The sequence below is a fragment of the Sebastes umbrosus genome, chromosome 13, assembly GCF_015220745.1.
Source record: "Sebastes umbrosus isolate fSebUmb1 chromosome 13, fSebUmb1.pri, whole genome shotgun sequence".
Taxonomy (NCBI): Eukaryota; Metazoa; Chordata; class Actinopteri; order Perciformes; family Sebastidae; genus Sebastes; species Sebastes umbrosus.
In genome coordinates, this window is record NC_051281.1 from 6378258 (window position 1) to 6405515 (window position 27258).

Here is a 27258-nt window from a genome sequence, read left to right on the forward strand (position 1 = left end):
TTTGCCTTAAGATTTAATGAACGTGATATCTCAGGATCGCCTGGAGGAAATTTGCCATTTTTTTGGCACAAACATCCAGTTGGACTCAATGATGAACTGATTAGATTTTGGTGGTCAAGGGTCACTGCGACCTCATGTCAATCCCATTCTCGTGATATCTCAGGAACGCCTTAAAGGGACTGTATGTAAGTTTTAACACTTATAAATGTTTTTTAATCTTTTTTTTTTACTAATGTGTGATCTGGTTGTAACCTAATTTAAAAAATTAGACCTCCCACAACTTTCTGGGTTTCCTCTATCAGCTTTTTAATGTGAAGAATGTGGGCCGTTTTTTTCCGGGAAAATCCAACGGATGTGACGTCATACGCTTACAGGGCTCACAGTGTGCAACGATGGCTAACGTTTGGTTAGAAATGGGAGTTTGGTAAGCTAACAATATTGCCAAGCATTTGAAATATAAACTGATATTGTGGTTTCATCTGGCTAATATTGCTATCGTTAATCAACATGATGATAACGGCCTCAGGTGTAACTGTTAACAAGCAATTTCTGATTTTTACATATAGCCCCTTTAAGCAAATTTCTTCAAATTTGGCAAAAACGTCCACTTGGACTCAAGGATGAACTAGAGTAGTAGTAATAGTAGAGATTAGATTTTGGTGGTCAAAGGTCAAGGTCACTGTGACTTCACAAAACATGTTTTTTGGCCATAACTTAATAATTCCTTATGCTAATTATGACAATTTTACACAAATGTCTAACAGGATGTTGTGATGACATTTTGGACAGACGTGGATGTAAACTGCAACTGGACAACCACGAGGCGGTAATTCTAGTTTTTTTATTCAGACAGTTTTCTTAAAGTTAGATTTTAATATATGCAATATATGACCTTGCTTACAGTATTGCATTATATTGAATCGTAACCCCTGTATCATGATACGTATCTTCTCGCCAGATTTTTGCCAATACACAGCCCAAGACAGGAATACTACAAGAAATATCACAAGTTCAACAACCTGATCTGCCGGTTCAAACGGCTCGCTCTCTAAACCAGCATTTCAGGTTCACAGGCTGATAGCTGCACCTCAGTGAGCTCCACGGGAAAACTACTTTCAGACATTCAAGGAGACAAAGAGCGATTTAAAAAGAGAAGAATAGCGTTATTAAAGAATTGTCAGTGTTGGTCATAATCTGGAGTCTGTCACATCAGTTTCCCCCACAGACAGATCTCTGTTCTCACTTCTCCTGCCTGCTCTTATGTGTTGCACTGAGCTTAATAATACTGGATGAGCAGGATGTTGTTGCTGTGTGCTCCAGGCCTCTAAATCTGACCGTACTGTCTGGATGTTAAAGATGAATCATAGGCTTTCTTTAATCTCACTACATAGAACTCAAATCCTTGTAATCCATCGGCTATATCTGGCTTTGATATTTATGTGCCTTTAAGTATTTAGTGGCTGAAATTGGCGGTTGATATTGACATTTACTACCGACCATTGAGTTTGCTTATTTTCCCTCCAGGGTAGCAAAGCTTCAGTAGCTGTGAGACAGACAGAAGAGCCTCTGTGTGTTGTGTCTCCCTCTTCTCTTATCTTATCTTATCAGAACAGTATGTATTCCTGCCCTGAAGGAGGATTAGCGATCATTCCTCATGAATGACATGATGAAAATGTGGCTGGCAGTGGTTAAACTTTGAGCGTGTCCTCAACCTCAAGTAAACCTGTAGAGCCGTCTCTGCTTGGGGAAAAGAAACAAGCTGAGCTTGGGTGAGACACGAGACCTGATTTTTGATGTTATTTTGTCCCATCTGTGAAGTTTTTATGTGGAAAAAAACAAACTTGTGCCTCGTCAGCAGTTTGGTTGCTCGCTGACTCCCGTTGTTTACAGAAGACGCTGTCACTCCACAGGGCTTACTTAGAGGGTTTCTCTTGCTGGGTGTTTTCGTGGTTCTTCTTACCGTCTTATTGAAAGCATCACTTCTGTTTCCATATCTGTTCAGTCAGTTTTTGTCTGGTAGAGACTGAGAGTCTTGCTGATGTGGAGTTGAAGTGTTTGAGAGACTGAAATGATAGTTGACCCCTAGTCCCATCACCTGAAATTACAAAGAAGTGCTTGTGTGCCTGTATTGGATACATAAATATATTTAAAGTTTCCCTCAAAGAGGAAATACGTCCAAACAAACAAACCAACCCTTCATTTTGGTCCACCGTGACCTTAGACTGAGTTTAAATACAAAAAGCTTCTGTTTCATTTCTCTGCTCACAAAACAAGAAGTAGAGTTTGAAGCCAGGCTGAAGCCAGTCTGAGCCTGCGACCAAACAGTAATCTCATCCCACAGTCTACTGTGTAATTAGGTGGAGTGTTTTTTGGTGATATTGTTCTGCTGTCAGAGCTCTCATTTAAAGTCATATTGTGCGTTCCTTCCCAGGGTCAGGGAGGAGCTGCATGCTGGGATAGATTCGTCTAGTCTAACTTCTCTCAAATTAATGCACAGAGAACTCTGTCATTTGAGACATTTGCTTTTTTTAAAAGTCAGACAAAGAAGCAACACCACACATACAGTACAGGATGTGGTAGTATTAAGTGGAACTCTTAAGTTGTGTGTGGTGGCACTTTTAAGTATTTTTTTTAGAACACACTGTGGTGGCTGTTCATACTATTGTCTGTCACGAAGACGACCGCTGTGGCTGTGGTTGCATTTTACTACGATGGATTCCAGTGGTGACATGACAATAGTATTTTCACTGCAGACAAAAAAATTGAAAATGTCCGTTGCAGAGCTGAAAAACCGCCAGCGACAGCCGCGGCTGCGTCTCGTCCTCGTCTTCTTCTGCCCTCTGTTTCTACGCCTCGTGTGGACGGTGCACACGCCTCTGTGCACTCAGCGTCTCTTCTCCTCATCCCTCTGTGAGTCCGAGTGTAGACGTAACAAATAAATAAATACATTTACTGAATTATTTATTATCAAAATAATAAATCGTACACCAGCAACTTGGTACAAAATCTTCAAAATGAACAGTTTTTAATGCAGCAACAAATTGGTCAAAACTTAAACAGGAATTATAATTCTAGTATATAATGTATATAGTATATAAACGTAGAATTGAATTGAATAGATCCGCCCCATTGTCACCAATACCCGATTCACCTATTTGAGTCAGTATCGACCTGATATCCAATATCGGTACATCCCGAATAGGAAACAAATAATGTTTTGATTTTAGATTTTTTTATCAAACAAAACAAGCTCTAGGAAATTGTGATTAGGATTTTTTGCCTTTTTTATTTTTGAAAACTCCAGATTGAAATATACCGAAGTTACCCTTTAATAGTAAATTAACTTGCATTTATACGGTGCTTTTCTAGTCTTAGCGGCCACTCAAAGCACTTTACACAAGCCAGCAATCACACATTCACACTCATTCACACACCTCCTCATCAGGAGCGATAAACATTCACACTCACTCACAGTTTGGGTTTTCAGTATCTTTCCCAAGCCACAGCCGTCCCTCCATTCGTATTTTTGTAGCAACATTATTTTAAATATTATATGCAGGTATGCCAATAATGTACTGTAGGATTTCCCACAGGAAGCTGTCAGGCAGGAAATAAATCCTTTTTCATCCTCCCTAGGGACACATTTTTTCCCCCCCAAATGTACGAATAATTTGTGTGATGCAGGCGAACCGGGGTTCACCACAAGTATTTCAGATATTCATCGAATGCTCAGCTGAGAGCAGAAACTAGAGCGATGCTTCAGACTGCAACTGGAGATGTGAGAGGGTCGAGGGCATGTTTTCTTTCCATACACACACAAACACACCACAACCTCTGGGACACAAGCAGCTCTTTGACCGCCGCAGCAGCAGCAGGAAGTGACTGTTTCTCTCTTTACATCAACAAGTGGACCCTCCATCCAGCCCGTCCGCACGCTACTGCTTCATATCGGACGCTGCATTCCTAATGAGGGTCACTGAGTTCAGTGTGACGACCTCTGGAGCTTTTAGAAGATGATTCCTCCAGACCAGATAAAGAATCTTGGCTCCGTGTTAAACTAATCGTACACTTCTTAGTAATCCGTTTCAGACCTGGAAGAAGTCCATTACATTTTGTGTTATCACGGCTTGGTTTGGACATTTAGAAAATGTGGCTATAAAATTACAATTTTAGGTTTAAATCCAAAAGCAGAAAAGTCAAACAACTCCAACTCACACGGCTAGACGTGATGCCCAGCTGCTCTAAAACAACTGGCCACCAGCTTTGTAGACATTTGATGGATCACACATCTGTCCAGTCCATCTCATTCTCTTGTTTTTCCCCTCAGAAAAAAAAACATGCAAGAGAGTGGATAATGTCCCAAACTCTTACTCAAGAAATATTTGGATGTGCACAAAGGTCTGTTGCTTCCAGATGTCAGATTTAATTTGCTCTGGGAACATTTTGTTTATTTTGAAATGCTTTCATAAAAAGGGCAGCATTAGTTTTCTAGCTCTCGCTGTCTGGCACATCTGCATGATATGGTGCAACAACTATCCTTCTTAAAATAACCCAACAGCTCATTTCCTTTTTATATAATCTCCAAATATTTACATAAGCCTGTTTAAATAGATGCTGAAATCCAGCGTGTCCCCCGGCTGAAAATGTGGGAATGCATTTAGGCTGTCTCTAGTCTGTACTGTATCTAGTGAAATATTTATTCTTGATCCCATAATTGTGCCTTTTAAAGGCAGCCCATAATTCATCTTGCATTATATGTTTCGGGGGCTGATGCTTCACTCGCTGGGGATGTAAAAGAGTAACCTCAGATCTTTATAGTGTTTGAGTCTTACACAGTTCTTCTAAAGCTATTCCCTGCTCCATACTAAAAACATAGATAAAACGTTGACAGAACGATCTCTCGTCATGGTCCATTTTGTAACTGTTGTGCAGTATGGATGCCACGGTGAGGCCACCGGTATTACCGATTACACCGGACATTTTATTGTTTTTTCATGTGTAGAAAGCTTTCTTTGATCTCTCGTTTGATAGATGTGTGTCTGGCCTGTCAGGTCCAGCTTTCGCTGTGGGGCTGCAGGTTTCCACCCGGCGCCGCTGCACCGGCTGTGACCGCTCCGTCCTCCTCACGGTGATTACCTTATTAACGTTATGGTTCCCTTATAGCATGGGGTTTAAATCTGAAATATTGCCAAATAGGCATTTTACTTTTCTGTTTGACACCAAATCCTCCGCCATCGTCTCGTCTGTCAACTCTCTCTCGTCCCGTGTGTGAAATATAACTCCTGCTACTCCGTGCTTGGACTCCGTACGAAGTGTACACATTCACTTTCAGTTTGTAGCGCCCGTCGTCCAACGTTTTATTTCTATTAATAAAGCAAAACAACGGTGGGGGCGGTGGGCAAGTAATGTGTAATTGGTGTACGCCCAAACACCGTTTATCACCGGTAACACTGACTATCGTGGCAAGCCTATTGTGCAGCTTTTGATTATATCACATGATCTTAATCAGCAGATTGAGCTCACCCAGTTGTCCTGGAAATTCAGATCAAATTTGTATTTCCTTTGACCACTTAAAAGACATCTGATCCACATATTCCACATATTATTCTATCATTTTTGCCAACTTTTTCTTCTCTACTGAGTTTTTCAAGTAAATGAGGACGTAGCCGTATTAATTTATGTTGTTTTTAAGTCAGCGGTGTATCTTGAAGACCTGAAAGGCAAGGCAATGAAAGCACTAGACTATTCTCTCTATCTTTCATTCTTTTTGTCTTCCCACTCAGCAATAGTGGTGCAAGATGTGAATTAACTCAGTGATCAGTTCTGCTCAGCAGAGGAAGCGAGCAGCATGGGGGAGACCCGGCTGCACCGAGGCTGCTGAGTACTCTGACAGCCTGGTTTCCTGCTTCGCTGCTCACACTTGTCACTCTATGGATGTTATATTGACGACAGAACATTTGAGAAACAAATTCTGAGCTCCACTCAGTCTGCAAGTCGACATTTGAGAGAGGCACGTGCACAGATCCCGATCATTTCTCCAGCTGTTTTGACAACTTCTGAGCACTTTAGATCAGCTCAAATGTAGTCACACAGTTACTCTTGCACGCTCAAATCATGTTACGCTCACGGTTCTGTCCTCCCTCGCACACAAATCTAATTCTGCTATTAAGATGATGACTGTACGCTCTCAAAGGTTGACTAGCAGACTGAGTGGCTCTCAAATTTGTTTTGTTTTTTCCCTCAATATACTTCAATATCGGTCTGATGGCCTCAGCTGTATTGTCACATACTGTTTCTCTTGAAAAGATGCATTGTTCAGGAAAGAGAAAACAGTCTGAGGTCAAAGTCTCAGAAAGATTTGTCTTTAACAGCTCTTTGTTCTGTGCCTTGTCTTGGCTGCTTGTCCAGGCTGACTGAATGTCTGGAGGAACGTCATGGAAAAGTTGCGAGTAAAAAGAGGAAAGTCACAGCTCCGAAGGATTCTGAACACATTCCATATATCCTCCTCTTCCTCCTCCTCCTCTGCCCCAGCTGTGTTTATCATGAACACTGTTTAATCCCGCTGTCGAGCAGCGAATCGAAATGGCACGACGGCACAGCCAAAAGAAATGGAACGACTTAGCAGAGCCTGTGCACTTGCTCCAAAACATCTGTTTTTAAGGCAGCGGTGACGGTTCTATCCAGTGTGGGCTCGTGTAGTGCTGAGTGTTGGTATTCTCTCCTGTCAGGATGCCAGCTCTTCTCTAGAGAGGTGTGATGAGCCAAAAGCTATCGGTATCTCTAGATAAAGAGGCAGTACCTGACTGTAATTTGACAAGTTTGACAGACAACTTTTACTCATGCAGTGATAAAACCCGAGCTAGCACACTTCAACATGCTTTTAAATGTTGTGATCTGTTATTTAGGGCGTAATTCTGTTAGAGTGAGATGTCTCGTTGCAGATAAGATGATGTTGGGGTTGTGGCTGTCTGAATGCATTTAGTCCTGTTACTAATGCATAAAATGTTTGTTCACACACAAACACATCAGACAACTTGATATACAAGATTCTGATCAGATTTGTTTGTGCCCTGCTATCACATTAACTAGGGTTGCCTTAAATCTGAATTAATTGATTTTTTTTTTTTAAACTTGGTAGAAAGTTTTTATTGTTTTATTGTAACGTTTTAGCCAGAAAAGTGAAGCCAATGCTGAAGTGCCTTAAATGTGCATTCTTTCTAGTAGCCAGCAGGGGGCGACTCCTCTGGTTGCAAAAAAGAAGTCCGATTGTATAGAAGTCTATGAGAAAATGAGCCTACTCCTCACTTGATTTATTACCTCAGTAAACATTGTAAACATGAGTTTATGGTCTCAATCGCTACTTTCAAGTCTTCTTCAATACAGCATGATGTTTGTTTAGTAAATTATGGTCCCATTTAGAGTCAAATAGACCATAAAGCAGGGGATGCTTTAGGGCGTGGCTACCTTGTGATTGACAGGTTGCTACCACGGCGTTGTACGGTCTGGGAGTTGTCTGTGTTTTCTTCTTACAACTTTAACCCTTTCACAGTGTGTTTTCAGTTTATGGAAGTTAATTGTAATATTTTGGTCGCCTTAAAATATCTTCTTCAGTATTCGGTTGTACTTAGCTCCACCCTCTTGTGTCACTTCTGGTTGCAAAAAAACGGCAGTCACAGTGACTACTTCCACTTCTTATATACAGTCTATGGTTTTAGCAAGCCGTTGTCTATTTACACGTCCAGCAGACTCGGAGCAACAGTAGTATTCATTTTGAATAATTTTTCTGCCCACCTGGCAAATGTAGGTTCATTGCCCTTGTTGCTCCGTTTTGGTCTCCACCAACTCCTGAGGGAAATATCTATAAGCTAAACGCTCCACTATGTTCACCAGCTAGTCGCTAACTTTGTCAGCCTGCCATTTGGTGTTGTTAAATCTAATTTTAGGAAAATTGTCATAGTAACAGAACACCATATGCATAAAATCTGGGTAAAAAAAGTTTAACATTTAAACATAATATCGCAATACTCAAGTTTATCAATATGTCTTTTACATACATTGTATTAGTGCAGCTTTAAAGTTGCAGGAAACAGTACACTGTAGGAGAACACAAGGTAACTTCTTACCAACTAAAGGGCTGAGAAACAGTATGCACAGACATGACTAATCTCTCACACAAACACAGTGAGCAGAGTGTTTGTAGACAGTAAACCTGGTAGCAGCTTGTCTTGACTTGTTGAACAAGAGGACAATGTCAAAGCAGCTGCACTTGCACTTCTTTTATCCTCCCCAAACTCTCACCAAAAACAGAATAAACTTCACGCCCTCTGAATGCCCGAGCACTGACGTCATTTAAGGACACATTCCCGGGGTTGGTACCATGACTCAGCCTCATGCTACTCGTCATGTTGGCCTTCACTGACCGAGGGTTGGGCGCGGTGCTCCAGACTCTTATTAAAAGATTAATATGATCAGTTTTTCCACTTTTTAAAAATGCACCAAAAAATGCATAATCAAGAGGGGAGACATGTTTATCCAAAAATAAAAATAATTTACCACATGTCTGTGAGTCCAGACAGTATGTTGCACAACCCTGACCACTAGGTTGATGATTAAGTCGGATGTTTCCTGTTCATTTCGTCTCTGTGACCTCTTTGAGGATCTGGGTTTAATCACGGACTGTGTTTTTCTTCCTCACTGTGTCTGAGGTTTGAGTGGCAGCAGACTGTGATTGTTCACACACCCCGACTGTTAGGAGTTGCATGTTGGACAGAAGGAGAAGGAGCCACTCCCTAGACAAACTGATTTCATTAGATTGTGACCCATTTTCTCTTCAGTCTTCACTCCTCCGTTATTCTGTTTTCACTGTGTTTCCATTCAAAGTGTTTAGAAAGTGAAGTGAGAGCAATATTGCAAACTTGCAATCAAGTTGACATCGCGATGACGATTAAAATAAACGATATATTGTGCAGGCCTATATGCATGTCTATGAAAAGCTGCGGCGGCCGCTCCTCTCTCAGTGAGATGTGGCTGTTTAATTTGAACTTTTATCAGCAAAGTGCGACCAGATAATAGCCGCAGCCAATCAGTAAACAAGCTGACTCCTGTGACATGTTGACCTATGTTACAAAGAATTTCTTCCCACATGAAACACACGCCTCCCAGCTGCAGAAAAATTTAATTATTGCTGCGAGCCGTACTTCATCTCCTTCTGGTGTGAATTTGGCGTAATTGTTGATGTCCAGTCTCTTAGAATATGTCGAGTAACGTTCCGTGTGTTTTTCATAGGGTTTCCATAATGAAGCCACATGCTACTTTTTACAACCGCTCAGATCCAGTTGGGAGTTCTGTTAGAGCATTTTGCCGCTGCCGGATCATCACCAGCCGTCTTCTGAGGGTCTCAGCAGCTGCCCTCGTATGTCCGACACATCACAGTACTGATGTTTTTCTCCTGCTATTGTTCTGCATATTTCTTCAGATACAGACCATGAATTCTTGGATTTGACCCGCCTGCAACCTGTGTTGATAAAGTGTGTCCTGTCCACCTCCTTGTCCATCTGAGATAGCAGCTTAATGAATGATGTCTTTGTGGAGGGTCTCTTGGAACAACTAGTGCGAAATAAGCTTGTCAAGCAACGCTTCCCTGATCACAGCTGCTGTCCTCCCTCCATCGAGGGAGGACAGCCTGTGGTCTGTGGAGGGAGAGCGGCCACATAGACGACCGAGACAAATCAAGAGTTTCAACAGGACCCGGTGGGACACGGCGTCCTCCAGAAAGAAGACTTGCCCTCTGTTGGCTTTATTCCAGCACAGATAACAAGTTAATGAGTGTGGCACAAAAGGGGCAGTTTGCTCAGTGTGGATGTGGATTAGCTCGGCGCTGAGAAGCTCCAGCTGCTCCAGTTGTTCACTGTTGCAAAGGAAGGTCAAACTGTTCTCTCAGGGAGAGGAAACTGTGAGTCTTTACAGTATGTGCGTGACATAGACATTGTTTCGGAGTACAAATATCTGGATACTGGTTTCTTCATGGCACTTGTTGCTTGCAGCATTTTGTCATACCCTATATGGACAAAAGTATCTGGACATCCTTGTCCTTTTGTGTACTTTAGGTCTGGGCCTGTTTTCCATGTTTGGGCTAGGCTCCTTAGATAAATTCAATCTTAATGCTTCAACATATAATGACATTTTTTTAACAATTATGTGCTACTGAAGGCTCTTTTTCAACTCAGCACTCCCGTACCCAAAGCCAGGTCTATAAAGAACTGGTTTTCCCAGTTTCGATGTGGAAGAACTTGACTGGTTTTGCTCAGAGTCCTGACCTCAACCCCATCCATCACCTTTGGGATTTATTGAAACATTGAACAGGAGCAAATCCTTGCTGTAGCCAGGCTCCAAAATCTGGTGAAGAACCTTCCCAGAAGAGTGGATCTGTTGTAGCATCATAAAGATGCACATGTAGTACTTGTATTTTATCAAGTTTATTTGATTCTCAGCATTTATAACACTGAAGGTCATGTGCCTTCATGTGCTAAAAACGGAACGCACAGAAACCTTGCACACTGAGTCCGATGTGTTTTTATTATTGCATTTGTTGCGAAAAATCGCAATACAAGACAAAACTGAAATTATTACGTCGGTGCAATGGATAGCGCTAGTCCCAAAACGGGGCTAATGAATTAATGACATTAGCAAGATGCTATCGTTTGGCTGCCTGGAGCACAATCACTACTGTCTAATCTTTTGTGCATCCTTTGTTTTGCAACCTTTCCCGATTCCAAGCTGTTCTTTTATTTCTTTATTGTAAAGTGCTTTGTGCTGGGAGACAAAGTTAATGTTTATCAGATGCCATTTTGGATGATGGCGTTTGCACAGACGGTGGCTCTGAGAGGTCAAACAAAACTCTTTCACCTTTTGACGGATGCGAAAAAACTGGGAAAATCAAACCTGTTCCGAAAACTTAAATGACGGACGAAAGTTTCGGAGTCGGTGTGATTGACACAATGTATTTATTTTTAAATGTGCGACAATTTCTGACGAAATATATGGACTTGGTGTGTAAAGGCAAAGGAGTTTGCATTCTGCCTTTTTGTTTTTTATCCCTTCAACATTAAATAAATCCACACAGCTGCCAACAACAGCTGGCACTGGATTGGCTACTGGTGTTATCACATGATGTGTTTGTAATTTTCTTCATGGGAGGTTGCACAAAGTATTTAAAAGTATTTTTTTCCCCCAATATTTAAGCATTTCTGGATGGTTTCACAGTATCAGATGTTGTTTAGACAGTGGTATATCTTTTTAACTGTCCCATAGGGGTGCAAAGTCCGCCGTGATTCAACTTCATGATTCAATTCAAGGGCCTGCTATCGATATGAAACGATATGCCCATTTAAAAGGCATATCTTAAAGATGATGATATGTATCAATATTTTCATTTTGCATCGATGATATCGGATCATTGACTCAATATATGATCAACCATTGTTTATTAAAGGGATATCGATCCAGATTAATGTATTATTATTCCCCTTATTTCCACGGAGTGACCATTGCTGACTTCCTCTTTGTTCCTCTCTTGCCCAGGTCACGGAGAATGTCATTGTGGGGAGTGTAAATGCAACGCCGGTTACGTTGGCGACAACTGTAACTGTTCCACGGAGACGTTGTCCTGCATCGCAGACGACGGGCAGATGTGCAGCGGGCGAGGTAACTGTGTGTGCGGCCGCTGTCAGTGCACCGAGCCGGGGGCCTTCGGAGATACCTGCGAAAAATGCCCCACGTGCCCCGACGCCTGTGGCACTAAAAGGTAAAGTCAGACCACACTGTAATGGAGGCAAAAATAGTTTAACAACCAGGCATTATCACATGTATTTCTGTGATGCTTATATCATTTGTTGGAGGAAACGGACGGCTTTATTATGAGAGAAAAACGGTGGGAAATTGAAACAAGGTGCCCTCAGGAGTCTACAGTGATGAGACACAGTCAGGAGAAGCAGGGAAAAGGTCAAACCATCAAACACATCAAGACCAAAACGAGAGTGAAAACCTTCACACAACTCACTCACTTAATGGACTTATTACAAAGTCATAAGTGAGTTGTCCAGATAACTCCCATGCCATTTGTGACCCTGAAGAAATGAAAGTGTTGCCCCGCCGTTTGAACTCCAGCATCACTCTGTATGGCAGCTCAGGCTCGTTGAGGTTAAAGGGTTAAATGCCTGTCAGACGTCTAGTAAAGAGAACAGTCTTCTGTGAGGAGGACAGAATAACTGCTGCGTCCTCTCAACATACACATGGCTCCATTTTTCCAAGGCAGTGGCAATCTTTATGGAACAACCTTTCACCCTCGACCAGACGTGAGTTTAGAGACGGGGTCATCTCTGTATCATGTCATCGATTGTACGACCAGTTGGATGGTATTTAAAAAAGATGAAACGAACCTGAGTGGCAGCCAAACATCTTACACTAACAGCAAGAGAACTTAACAGATGAACATGACTGTGCATTTCTCCTGGATTTATAGTTTGTTACCTCCACTGTTGTTTATGTTTTACTTTAGTATGTTTAGTTAGCAGGATATTTAAAAGACATAACCTTCATGAAGGGAGGATTTATTGCAGTGCTGTTGTATTAGACTGCATTAGTTTGAGCTAGATGCAGACTCCAGACTAACTTTTTACATTGGTTGCACTGGGGCGCCACCAGCACATAATTTAGGTGCACCCAACATTTTTCACCACGCATTTTGGTGCCGCAATAATAGCTACATTTTAAATGTTTTGTCAGTTCCCATAGGCCTACACATTGGTCATTTCTTAACATATTATGTAAAGGATTATAAACCGGTACAGATACATGTTTTTGAGTCAGATGAGGCCATCTCCACCAAAGATGTTGGGTCAGAAGGGCACTGACTGAAAATGTTGAGTCACACTTTTGTATGATTTTTGGTCGCATCTGCAACCAAAATGGTCCCACTCTGGAGCCCTGTATATGTATCTAATAAACTGTATAAGTATCTAATAAACTGGCAACTGAGTGTATATAATATCCAAAAAGAGAAGACTGTTGCTGTGCACAGTCCTGTTGGATAGCGTGTCTATATTTCCAGCATAAACAAACTAATGAATTTCAAATGTATGTTTTATCAAACTTGACGCTGTAAAATGTCTGTAACTGTACCAGCATCGCTAACTGATGGGACACTGAAACATCAGTAATGGCTGTTAGTTTATTTGTATTGCATCCTGCACAGTTCACCAGCTGCTCGGCTGCTTACAGTTTGCTGCAGAGAAACTTCCAGTGTTTTAAGGGAGCGCAGTGGGGCATTTTTGCCAGCTGACGTAGCCAGAGTGAAAATAACCAACAGCATTAGAATAACACGTTTAGAAGATTTTTGCAGGCCTTGTGAATATTTGTCCTCTCTGAGTGCTTTCTACCTCATGAATAAAGATTAAAGAAGAGTATACTTTATGCTTAGCTTTTCCATTAAACTTCTCTCCTCTGCTACAGGGAGTGCATCGAGTGCCGGCTTTTCAACTCAGGGCGACTTGCTGACAACCAGACCTGCCAGCGCCTGTGCAAAGATGAAATCATCACTGTGGAGACCCTCAGTGAGTAAACACACACACACACACACACACATACTACACACGCACACACAGACACACACACATGCACACAGACCAGCTGGCTGGCAGAGACAAGTATTCACATCTGTGGCATCTGCTACAGTTTCATTTTTCATGACATACTCCTTCCACTGTCACTTGTTATTAGACTGTTCATGTTGTTATTGTGGTACAGTAAATCGTCCGGTGGCTTCAGTTAATGTAACACACTGTGATACATACAAATATGTAATGTACAAAATAACCAATAATAAAGTATAGAATAAAGAAAACAAATTATGAAATTGAAATTCATTATAGGAATTCTGGGGTTCAAGCCAGACTGAGGTCTAGACCTCTGACACTTTCCGATACCTGCATTAAAGATAATTTGCAGCTGGAGGTATGATATTAATATGGCATGTTCACTGTAGATTCTATAAGTAGTAGTATAGACAGTGATATAGGTCAGTAAATACAGTATGATAAGTCAATTTGGACAAAAGCATCTAGCAGATAGATGTAATATAACGTGTCCAGGGCAAATTCCACAAGCAACAAAAAAAGAAAGAGCTTAATGAGAAACCAAGCCTTCGTCAAACTGCTGGAAAAAGAAACTTGTTCTGTTAATGTAAGAATGCCTCAATGCTGCAGCATGCTGACGTTACCGTTGCTATACGTACCTAAGGACAACCTCACAGAGCTGCTAGCACTGCTGTAGGCTCTTGGTCTTGTTAATGCACAGCTCTCTCTGTGGTTGTTTGGAGCTTCGCTGCTTCACATCTTTTCTTGTTAAACACCTCACACATGCCTGCTGTGATTTAATAATGAAAGCGCAGCCATTGAGCGCTGGTCAGTCGTTGTCCCGATTTGTTTATGTTATGGTGTGGCAGGTGTCAGTGTGGGCCTCTCACAGCTCCACGGACACCTTCACTCCACACAGCAGGAAACAACTGCAGCACGCCTCCTCACATGGTTCAAAGAGTTCAATCCATTCCAGTATCAAGTCTGTATAAACATGTACACATGTGTCATTTTGAAAAGCAGGAAGTTTCATGTCCTCTGTGTTTACTATAAGTGCTTCTATCTGTTTTTGTTTTTTTACGTCGGTCACAGCCTGGAGGGAAACAGTCGGAGATGTTTAGGAATGCATTATGCAGCACACGGTGATTTATGGCGTTTGTGGCGCTGCGATGCTGCATGGCGTTTCACAGAGGAGACTGACGGCTGTGTGTTTCGTTACAGAGACTATTATAAGACCATTCCATAGATCCGACGTGTTTCATAGCGTTCCCCGCTAGTTCAGCCATCTGACTGGCCTTAATGGACTCCACATGTACATTCCTGATACTTTGTGCATGAAAATACAGGAGGAGGGGCTGATGGAGGGGGGAAAGACAGGGAGGGGTGGACCGGGGCAGCGTGACCTCACCCTCCCCTGTGAGACTTTCAGTCTTTTTAGGTGATGAAGATTGACTGAAAACGAGGGCACCCAGAATGTCAGCGTCTCTGTTGTGATTTCACAGCAAAGAAATTCAGACTATGTGATGATCATTCTGTTTTTCAGAATCCTCTTCAGTGTTACCTCATCTGTTCCCCATTTCTCTCCCTTTGTTCCTGAATCTGAAGCCAAAACCTCGATAGATCATAATGATGATATGCTATTTCCTTCAAAACACCAGTAGAAAGTGAGGTCCTACAGAGTGATAAACAAAGAAAATTGATCTTTTTTACAATTAGAAGAATATTTTTCCCCAAATAAAAGTAGAGAAGCTTAAAGGTAGTTCTAAAAACAAGCCAATAAAAGGTCATTTGAATCAAATAACACGTTGTTTAGGAGACTGCTCTTGTTTTTCAACTTGTCATTTTTTTCCCCCAAGGTTATTTCCTTTCCTTTTCTCCATCTCCTTTTCCTCTTATCAGCTTTTCTTTTTGTAACTGATTGAAACTGAGTGTTTTTCTCTCTTCCAGAAACGGAGGAACCCGGCGCCGTGCTTTGTCTGTACAAGACAGACAACGATTGTGTCATGAAGTTCACGTATTCTGAGCACGCCAGCGGGCAATCCATCCTCACAGCTCTGAAAGAGCCAGGTCAGTGCTCCAAACAACAACTATTTAGCTATTCGTTCCTTTTTAACCCACTAAGAACCAAGTGCCTTTAGATTGTATTTATGGTGCAGGATCACCCACTACACCCATGATTTTTATAGATGTTTTTTCATCCCCTGTGCAAAGAAAAACCTCTATAAAAAATAATTTGTCCCTGTTGCCTGCATAAAGTATCTTAATCAGTAAGGACAGCTACTTTTTAAAGCCATGCTTGCTGCCTCAGCACAGAGCACTTTATATCTATCTATTTAACCTTGATTCAGTCCTCACCATTTACTACCTGGCGCGCCTTTTAATGCAGCTTCTATTGTGTTTTAAGTGTTTTAATGTGTCCTGTCTGGATGTGATATGTTGTGTTGTAATGTACCTTTTTTAATAGCAGATTTTGCACATGCAAACCAATGACAAATGTCTGCCTTTTGCATGCAGAATAACAGTAAATGAACCTTAACTACCACCACCACAACTTTTAAAGGTTATACAGTCTTATACAGTCTATTTTTTTTCCGATGTTGGCTGCTAACTGTTAGCCCGTCACTTCATAGTACAGACCGACATCTCTGACTGACTAAAACTTACTCTACACAAGTTGATGACTACATTTCTGCATTACGTACCTAATGTCAGCTACAGATTCATATCAAAATGTGAAATGTTTAAACATTCAGATATTTCTGTGCGGCTTGTAACTTGAAATGTTTTTTTGCATTTGATGATTAAGTGCAAACTTAAATGCACAAGGAGTAGGATTTTTTCTTAAAAACAATGTCAGGTCAAGTTTATTTGTATTGCTCGTTAAAAACAACTGGAGTTGACCAAAGTGCTGTTAAAATTAAAGTGAACAGCGAATAAAATATCATCAACAAAAGCAATAAAACAATAGGTTGCAATGGAAAAATTATAATATATGCACAAATCTAAAACGGAATAAAACTTTTAAGATGTAAGAGCAATTTTTTAAAATATAAGTTTATAAAATACTAAAACATTAAAGCATTAAAACCACTAAGATGTGGAGACTGATACAAAGATAATCCCTCTTAATCATCTCTTCTGACCCACTAGAAGTGTGTGGTGGTGTCTGTATCTGTAGAGACCCTGCAGCCCTCTGCCTGTATTTTCTTATTTTGCTGTGTTTGGGATGTTTCTGGGTGTCAACCTCTTTAAAAACGTGGCGACCAGGTGCCCAAGAGGAAGCTACGAAAATGGCAGACACAGTGGCGAAGAAACTTTGGCGGGCACCATAATCAACTTTGAATATTGTGTTTACAAACTGCAACTGTCTAATCCTTCTCATTCTGCCTTTAATAAACTGTCTTAACTAAGTGAGGACCTTTTTGTTTAGCACCCGTTACATGATTCCATACACAAAACACTATTAAAGGATGATGATGATGTTTATTCCAACTTGGGTCTTATTTTTGTAGCTTTGACCATCGTGATGGTGAGATTGTACTCACCAATGACTGCATTTATTTTCTGAATTTTATCCTCATTTGTCTTTTCCTGTGTCAGAGTGTGGCGGCGCTCCAGACGCTCTGACGGTGCTGCTCGCGGTGGTCGGCAGCATCCTGCTGGTGGGAGTGGTGCTGCTCGCTGTCTGGAAGTTGGCCATCACCGTTCATGACCGGAGAGAGTTTGCACGCTTCCAGAGCGCACGCTCACGAGCACGATATGAGATGGTAAGAACGATTCCCCCTCACTCGTAAAACGTGCCCTCCAATATTTACACAATTTTACCCAGACCGTGTTACTCTAAAACGTCAAAACTTTGCTTTTGACCTTGAACCGCTAAATCTATGAAGGTATACTTTTAATATATGATGCATGAGGGTATTAGGAACTATGAAACATTACTATTGCAATTTCTCCTGGGTTGGGCCCTTCTTTGAGTTAGATTGACTGGACTACATTGAATTGTGTGAGTGTGTCTCTCTGCATAAATAGTGAGAGGCAATTCCAATACCATTTCCCAGAGCCTGTTTTATTTTGAAAATTCAAATGTGAGACTTTCTCACTTGGAGTTCAAATATCTTATTCTCTCAATCTCTCTCTCTCTCTCTCTCTCTCATTTGTGTGCCACTTCCTGTGGTTTCTGTCTGTTATCTCTCCCACCTTCAGGCCTCCAACCCTCTGTACAAGCAGCCCGTCTCTACACATTTTGTAGAAACAGATTTCAACATGTACGTGAAGTCCTACAACGGAGGGGTCCACTGATCCCTCAGCACGCGGCGCGGCAGGACCGGTCCGGCGAACAGAGATCCCTGGAGGACGGGGCCCGAGGTGGACGGCGGATTGAACACACTCATCCCTCTGATTACAGAAGTGAAATGAACTAGACTGTGTCCGAGGGCAGAAATCTGTGGCCTTTTTTTTATTTTTTATCTTTACGCAGGAGATTCAAGCCTTCCACAGAGACACGATGTGACTTCTTTTTTCTTCTTCTGTGTGTTTCACTGACAGCAGTTTCAGTCGGTGGAGGAGCGACGAAGCATGAACTCCTTGGTGTTGTTTAGAGAGAGAGAGAGAGAGAGAGAGTAGAGTTAGCGGTGAGTTTGTCTGCAGTTACACAAAATAAACAAACTCTCTCATGAAAACCATGACTCCAACCACATAAAAACCACCATTCAGTCTTTGCACAGAGACATAGGCTTATATTTGTATATTTTTATAAACACTAAAAATGCCTTTTTTTAGTATAAACTTTGCACCCAACAGGAATATATTTCACTCCGCATCAGATCAAATTGTTATTAAAAAGCACATATTCCTGAAGGTGGCTACGATGACGTTGTGGTACTACTAACATTTACTAAGCAGTAGACTTCTTACCCTCATTTTGCACAGAGAATATTAAGAGTCAAGTGTCGTAAAGATTTAAATTTTCTTTAATGTTGTGTGTGTGTGTGTGTGTTTGTTATTGTATGCTCCAATTGCACTCCCTTCTCTTAATCTGAATCGTAGGGAACCAACTCACCCCCCAGCCTCTGAACCCTTAAAGGATAAGGTTGGTGTTACTTTATATTTCTCTTTTTTTTGTTAACAAATCCCATGAAAGACCAAAACCAACAAAGTAGTAGTCCCCTCAATACTTTCAGACTTCTCTACCGCGCTCAGACCCATACTCCTACTTGTTCCTACTGGAGACACAAATCTTTAAAATGTGTAAACAATATGAATTTACATTTGCTAAAACCGCTGGCCGCTGTGTTTTTTTTTTTTAGCAAACATTACTTAAACAGGCGGAAACAGTTTGTTGGGGACTATTTTCAGCTTCAGATTAATGCACATTTGAAGCTCTCGTGAGTATTTACGGTAAAGCTGAAACAATTACATGCATAATATTAATCTGCAACTATTTTTATAATGAGTTAATCTTTTCTTTTTTCTCAAAAACACCAAATATTCTCTAGTTCCAGCACCAGCACCTGTTGTATTGTAAAAAATGGATATCTTGGACAATTGGTCGGACAAAACAAACAATCTGAAGATGTCACCTTGGGCATTAGGAAATTGTGACAGGCATTTTTTTTTATTTACTATTTTCAGAAATTTTGTTGACCAAATGATAAATACATAGATTAATCTGTAACAAAAATAATCAATAGTTGCAGTGCACTGTTAGTTGGTTCGGATCATTGTTGCTTTTGGTCTTTTGGTCTTTTGGTTGGATTTATAAATATATATGAAATATTACCAGCTTCAGAACCCTTAACAACACGTCACAATCAGAGACACCTTCACGTGTTAAATACTGTGTATCCAGCACTGTTGCATTAAAGGTGCATTGTGTACGATGTGGCCAGAATTTTATTTTAAAACATTCAAAAAATGAACAAATATTATAGTGGCAGAAACGAGAAAACAACTTGCATTTTCGTTTCGTCCTCCCCGCCACCACAGGGCTCAACAAGAAGGCTTGTCTGGGGAAAGTAAAATGCCATGTTGGGCTAGTAAATCTAGCAACATGTGCCGTACCGATCGGGCACTCGTGAGAAAATGGTGGCAGGTAAAAACAAGTTTATGAGCTGAAGTGCAAAGAGCATTTCAATTATCCTGGAAACAGGAGTTTAGTTGAGTGGTGTTAGAGGATGTGGGCGAAACTTCAACTATGTGCCGTTTGCCCCAAGTTTGAGAGCATGGCGGATAAAACATGACTGTTAACTTTAGTCTTTGTTGTTATTTGATAACCATTAATGACGCTGAATTTGAGTTGCTACAGCTAACTGCTAACTGAAGGTCCGTCTCCCGGAGCTGCTGCACACTCTCCTCGTGGCGAAGTAGTCCTCTAGTGGCGAGGAGGACAAAACAAAAATTCAGTTTTCTCATTTCTACCATCTTGGATTTAATCCAACAAAACAAACTATCGTAACGCTACACGGACTGTACAGCCCCCGGTTAATGGCACAGTAAACACAGAGATGGCTAATGTAAACTACAGGCCGACGCCACACGTGAAGATTTAAGATAGCGATGTTATTTTGGCTCTCAGAGTTTCTGCAGTTTGGTTTAATTTTGCGTATATGCCCTGCTGTTAGTTAGTAGTTGGCTTTTTGTTTTCTTCATGATGACTGTAAATTTAGACTGATCGGACCCAGTAGTAGAGGTGAAATGCTGCCCCCTATTTGTTTGGAGCAGGTGGCCAGATATTACACATTGCACCTTTTAAATCATTCTCATATGATGATATATATGATCAGTGGAGATGCCGAGTAGATGACCTCTAACTTGGAATACAGACACATGCAGTACTTTGAGTAAATGTTGATTTGGGCATACAGTATGACTGGCTGCTACATTATAAAGTCCCTGAGACACTGCGTACGTCCACCCTGCCTGCACTGGGACTGGGTGGAAACTTTGAGAAGCCTCAAAGGAGAGCGTCATAAATCTACCCTCACTGTTCCCACAGTAAGAGGCGGAGTCTGAACTGTCGCAGGGAAATCTGACAGTGAGAAATGTTAGCGGGGTCGGGCGAGAAAAGAAGGGCGCTCTGTGGCCTTTCTTGTGACGGTCTTACAGTAAAAGTAGCAGGGACTTGGAGTTTGTATGTGCAAGAGTGTGTTTGAGTGCAAGGAGTGTATGTGAATAATATAACATGGGTATGTATGTACATGCAGTGCCAAATGAACATGTTTTGTGGCTTGGCTGTGTGTCTCGGCACAGTTTATTAAAACTCACCCTCCCACACCTTTTTCAGCTCAAACATAAATCTTTCTGTACAGGCGTGAACACATTCACACGGATGAACAGACTCACACCACTACATGTTTATGTAATACTGCACACAGAGCAAGAACAATAAATCTGCTTATGTCAAAAGCCGGTGGGTCTGTTGTGTTTGGCTCATATATTTACAGAGGATGTATTAGAAGGAGTGGCATAAATCTCTGAGGTCTAATTTTAAACATCACACATAACTCTGTGTGTATATGAACACTTCAAAGTTTAGTAAAACATCTGTTTGCCCCACTAACTGTGCTCATATGTTTGATGTGTGATCACACAGACAGGAAGGCTGCTCTGATGTGTCCTCTGATGCTGTAATTTACATCTCCCTGGTTAGACCCCTCCCAGACTGATGATCATTAAAGTTTTTACAAAATGACCCCATAATTACATATTCATAGTCATTCGCTTCAAATTAACATATTGTCATTTTAAAGAATCGAAACGATGATATGAGGCCTCAATTCAAGTAAAATGATTTGCAAATGTGTGTGGAGAGTTGTGAAACTGTATCTCAATCAGTACGTTCGTACCATAGACTGTATATAAGAAGTGGACGTAGTCACCGTGACGTCACTTATTGGTTTGTGGACTGCTTTTTGAACCTTGAGTTCAACATTTTGGCCGTTACCATCTTGGTTTTTCTGCCTGGTTCGTACTTAGATTTTTGAATGTCTACACAAATTTGTAAATGCAAATGTGTAAAAGTGTACAGTAAACAAATCTGTAATTGCATAAACAGATTTGAGTTCACATTTAGAGATTCTTGTACACATTCACATATCTGTGTACACATGTATACAGATTGAGATATAGTTTGACAACTTTCCGCACACATTTGCAAATATTATTACACCAGTAAAGGCCCCATATACCTCCAATTAACATGTTTTAATGTGACTTGTTGAGGTATTTCTACCATCTTTGCTCTTCTAAAACCGTTTCACACTTCACAGTCAAGTTGAAAAGTTGAAAACGAAACTTCTGAGGCCGTCTTCTTGTCTTCTTATACAGACTATTTCTCAAGTCAGGCAGGAGGAAACTACAGCTGTGATGTGGAACAAGTCAATGTTTGTTCTGTTATTCCTGCTTGAGGTGAGCTCATAAATCTCTGCAGCACGCTCCCTCTTGGAGCTTTTGGGTGGGTTCCCCTCCGCCCCCCCACCCTCCTGACTGGGTGAGTCTTCTGCCAGCACACTGACATGCTTGTGAAGTCACAGAGCTCAGGTTAAATCTGGCTGTGGGAGGGAGGAAAATAAACCCTATACTGCTGCACAGAGCAAGCAGAGGTCTGACCCTCAATAACAGAATCAATGTCCTAATTAGCTGCTGCTGAAGTGGCCCAACACACAGTCCAGGGGGATGATGGGACATTGATTTTAGAGAGGGTAAATGCTTCTCTCTGCTAAGTAGTTACATTTTAGGAAACCTGACTCTTCAATATGAGTAGATTTTCTGCACAGTTATGTCTCTTTTCTCTGAGACTTTAGCCAAATAACGTATATTGCCAAGAAGTGAAAGTCAATTGTTCGTTCCATTGCAACATCAGCCCCCAGCAGCAAAGCAATGCTTCCGCCATTTTGGACTGAAAGCGACTACCGGACGCTTTTACAAAAGTAAAACTAAATTATTTTATTCTATTGTCATATTCTACTGAAATGGCCTAAGTTGAACAATAAAATATTATAAATATAAAAAGCGTTTTCAGTCCAAAACGGCGACAGCGGCTGTTGTCAAATAAACACCGGAGTTTTGTCTCTTTGCTTCTATACTCTTTGCTTTAGCTTTCACAGCTTATTCAGGAAGTCTAAAGTGTCCCATTTCTGCCTTTTGGAGAGATTTTCTTGATGTTCAAGAGTGTTGATCATTTATGTTTGGTAAGCGATGATTGACAATTTAGATTGTCATGTAATTTGTTGCACACATTCATGCCCCCATGGGAAGAATTGTAATAACCTTTTGTAATCTCCTCTTCTCATCTAGTGCCATAATCTGGTCTCATTTTTGATTTGTCAAATATCACCACATACTTGCAAAACAGATATTCCCACCAGCTTCGGCTGTACTTTATGTTTATTGATAATTAGAAAATGTTAGCATGCTAAAACTAAGATAGTGAACATGGTAAACATTATACCTGCTAAACATCAGCATGTTAACATTGTCATTGTGTAAGTAAGCATGCTGATGTTAGTATTTATCTCGAAGCACCTCAGTGCCTAAATACAGGCTCACAGAGCTGCTGGCTTGGTTGGAGTCTTGTTACAATAACTTCTCCCTCTGTGTGTGTGTGTGTGTGTGTGTGTGTGTGTGTGTGTGTGTGTGTGTGTGTGTATAATGTACATGCAGCTGAGGTCATACTTTCTCCTCCTTCTCGTCACTTCACACCCGTCTGAGAAAAGCTTTTCCTCTGGAGAAGTTACTTCTGACTTTTTCAGTTTCTTTATTTGGCTTCTTCCCTGTTTTTCTCCCCTCCAACCATCCTTCCTCTTTCTTTCCTCAACACAGCATCTTTCTATTTATGCTGCATTTTCAGCATCATTTCTCTTTTTAGTTCTTCTCGGAAGCCTGACAGCTCTGCTACTTAGAGGAATTGAAAATGAGGCTACACCTCGCCAAGAATTGGCGGTGAGCACTGTCAGCTTTGGGATCAAGATAATGGTAATTGTGCTTTGTGGTGGAGAATGCACTGAAATCCTTACAATTATGACATAATGCAAAATGCTAAAATGTACCTAGCTCGAGTAGAGAAGAGTCATAAAGTCAATTACACGGGAATATCCATCTAAAGTTTGTTAATATTCATCATACCAGACCAAGTGAGACTACAGCAGCGAAACCTCTGAGTGTATTGAACTGAAAAAGGCTTTATTTTGTTGCTTAAGAATTCAACTTTTCATCTTGTGTAAGAGGAAGATTGTGTTGTTTATTCTCTCAAAATGTACCGCTTCAAGTAAAGGTAGAAATATTCAACCCGGTCTCACGGGAAGGCGTATAAATAGCACGACTCTAGAAGGACGTTCCGTGTGTCACAAAGACGCATTTTAAGCTTTTCGCATGTCATTTGTACGCCACGCAATAAAACTACTGTAACGTCTACAGTTAGATTTAGGCAACAAAACCACTAAGTTAGGTTTAGGAAAAAACGTCATGGTTGGGCTTAAAATAAGTATGCAAAATAAATACCAAAACAACGCAACAGAAGTACGGAAAACGGTCTCGAACACCGGTCTTCTGGTTGAAAGTCCTGTGTGTGTTTGTCTGTGGTTCGGACCATGGAGCCTCTGTGTTGTTGTTGTTTCAAAAATATAGGCGCAACTCAACCCGTTCCGCACAACGTGATTGATTGATGCTTTTATTCACCAATTTTTATTCAATCAACCGTGTTTCGGAAAAAAGTATGTCGCTGTATCTCAATGTTATTAATATAAAATATAAAATATAAAATATTATCAATAATTTGCAGTGTGTGTGAAAGTATTTATGACAAAAACATCGGTTTGAAAATATATTGACGTGCAAATTAATCACACAAAAAATACGCTCCCAGTGTGTAAAGACTTAAAACGTTCCTTTACAATTTAAAGTCCAGCATTTAAGTTAGTTTTAAAGGTGCCTTGTGAAGTTTTCTTGTAAACAAACAAACGAAAGTAATGTTTACATTCACCCTTACTGACCAAAACTCACTGTGTGTGTTCTTTAAGTCAAACAACTGTAATGAATGCATTTCCTTCCTCATAAAACTTTTGCAAAGGAGGTTTTTGAGCAGTTTAAATCCAGCACCTGACAGCACTGATATTTACTGTCTCATGTTGTTCCTTTAAGTAGTTTTCATGCCTTATCTTTGAATGCAGAAATGCAAAATGACAGGAAATGAGGGAAAGAAGAGGGATGACCGGGATTACGTGGTAACTTTTTTAAATCAGGCTAATTTATCACACAGCCCGCTCTAATGAAGTGTTTCTTGCAGCAAGCGCAGGCGTCTGTTTCCCTCCACATCGGGAGGAAGACAAGGAGCATTAACCTCTTTGTGATGTAAATGCTTTGTGTAACCTCGGGTTTAGTTCTCAGGTCTGAAAGCAGAGACGGTTTTCACATGAACCCCAGCGGGTTTGACAGCGGCTCACCCGTCACTCGTCATCGTGCTTCCATGAACACAACACTGATGTGCTCTGACCTCACATGCCTGCTCTTACAGCACCGACACCTTCAGGCCATATACATCACAAAAAGCTCTGTGAACCGTGTAAAACAGCATTGTCAGAAAGTCACAATGTTTTGACCTTTGACCTCCTGTTGCTGAATGCTGTTATTGTCAATCTGATCTGAAGGTTTGCTGTGAACCTTCTCTCCAAAACAAACACACCCGTTGATTTAAAACCGGTAAAAACACTGAATGAAGCAGCTTCAGATTAAAAATCAGTGTATTTCTCCGACACTGTTCGTCCCGGATGGGCGGCGAGCCGAGCTGCCGCTAACGTTTGCTCAGCAAGGTTTGAAATCCTTCAACTGGTTAAAATATATTAATGAAAAACACCAAGATGTAATAGCTATATTGTAAAAATGTGGCTTAAAACTGGATAAAAAGTAAATTTTTGGACCTCATTAATGCTCTTGTGGCTGAATGTGGTTCCACCATGTTGTTGAAGGCTTCAGAGATGAGTGGAGGTTGTTATAGCAGCAGATTAACACCCATGGTTTTCAAATTAGATCTTCAACAATCACATATAGGTGTCCGTATACTTCTGTCTATTTAGCTTGTCTGTGCTAAGTGTATTTATGGCAGTACTTTCAAACTCTGCTGATTTGTTGTTCACAGAAGCCTGGTTGCGTCCCCGATATCCTACCTTCTGCTGCCATCTAGTGAACGGAAAGATGTCAGTAAAGCTTGTACATTTACCTTCATACTCCTAAACTCTGATGTAAAATAATGTGCTGTTCTAAGAGCAGAAATTATTTAATTTAAATATAGTCATTTAAATGCTGTTGAAACAACAGTTATACTGTATGTAACCTGGACATTTAATAAAAAACTTTGACTAAAATAAATAAAGTAATAAAGAATAAAGTGATAATATTACAAAGAAGTAATTTTACATGTTATTTTCTTTTTTTTCTCGTAAAGTTATGACTTTATTCCCGTTATATTACGATTTCTTTTCTCGTAAAGTTCTGACTTTATTTTCGTAATATTACGACTTTTTTTCTCGGAAAGTTCTTACTTTATTCTCGTAATATTATTACTTTTTTCTCGTTAAGTTACGACTTTTTTCTCATAAAGTTACGACTTTTTTCCTGTTATATTATGACTTTCTTTCTCGTAAAGTTATGACTTTATTGTTGAAATCTTAGATTTTTTTCCCTCAATGTGGCCCTAATACTCTGTATTACATTTGCACTTTGGCCCTCACTGCATTAGACTTATAGACTACTTAGACTATAAACTGTGTTACCTTCATCACAATGCTCTAATGTTTTGTGGCTCCAGAGAGATTTTTTTTTATTTTTGTTTTTCCCAAAATGGCTCTTTTGATAGTAAAGGTTGCTGACCCCTGTCTTATACTAACATTAAATATGTTTACACCCACCAACGTGTCAGCACCAGATGTTTTCAGACGGTTAAAGTGTCACAGGTTCAGTGTATTTGGGATGCTGTATTATAAATCTGTTGGGTGCTTTATATTCATATTTGTGGTGCTGTATACTAATATTTAGGGAAGTTTTCAGTTTTGTCTTTGGAATAATGTGATCAACACAGAATGTAGGCACATTATTATTAATGTATTTATTTTATTCAGACGTAAAATGAACTTTATTTTTGTGGGGATTAGTATTGTGTTTGTCCATTTGAAGCGGATCAGTGTTGGATCCTGTCCAGGCCAGTAAGGGGCAGTAGTGGAGCGTTTGTAACTCAGCTGAATGCCTTTAATCCCAAAATAATGACCAAAAGAAATGTGAATGTTAACAGTGAAAGAACAAATGAAATATTGTCTATCTGACGCTCTTCCTGGGGGCTTGGTTAGGAACCTTCCTAAGCAAAAAGGACTTTTCGACCGCAGCCATCTACTAACTGATATTACCACGAAATTACAGCACATAGATGTTAAAACTTAAAAGATGCTCCTTTAACTGTTGTTCATCAGTTATGAACAAGTTGTGAATTGTAACATATTAGCTCCTCTCAGTATCAGAGGCACCGGTTTCTATCAATTTGTGTTACTGGTTATCTCTCATTACCTCTAGTGCTGCCATGCTTGAGTATAACTGAAACATATTGTTTATTTTTTTCCTCTATCTTCCGGTAAATCAACAT

At 40.5% G+C, this 27258-nt stretch overlaps 1 protein-coding gene and 1 long non-coding RNA gene across 2 annotated transcripts in view; both read left to right on the plus strand.

Moving 5' to 3' along the window:
• itgb5 (integrin, beta 5) overlaps nucleotides 1-21041 on the plus strand; it is a 57549-nt gene extending 36508 nt beyond the window's left edge. Inside the window, exons 12-16 of the mRNA XM_037789318.1 lie at nucleotides 11581-11803; nucleotides 13510-13610; nucleotides 15579-15698; nucleotides 17232-17398; nucleotides 17838-21041. Coding sequence (XP_037645246.1) covers nucleotides 11581-11803; nucleotides 13510-13610; nucleotides 15579-15698; nucleotides 17232-17398; nucleotides 17838-17933 — 707 coding nt within the window. The 3' untranslated portion in view covers nucleotides 17934-21041. The remainder of the gene's footprint in view (nucleotides 1-11580; nucleotides 11804-13509; nucleotides 13611-15578; nucleotides 15699-17231; nucleotides 17399-17837) is intronic.
• A 1572-nt stretch (nucleotides 21042-22613) lies between these two features.
• Nucleotides 22614-25960, plus strand: LOC119499862. The gene is made up of 3 exons (XR_005209462.1): nucleotides 22614-23606; nucleotides 24800-24853; nucleotides 25765-25960. It is a non-coding gene; the product is annotated as an uncharacterized LOC119499862 (long non-coding RNA).
• Nucleotides 25961-27258: the final 1298 nt, after the last annotated feature.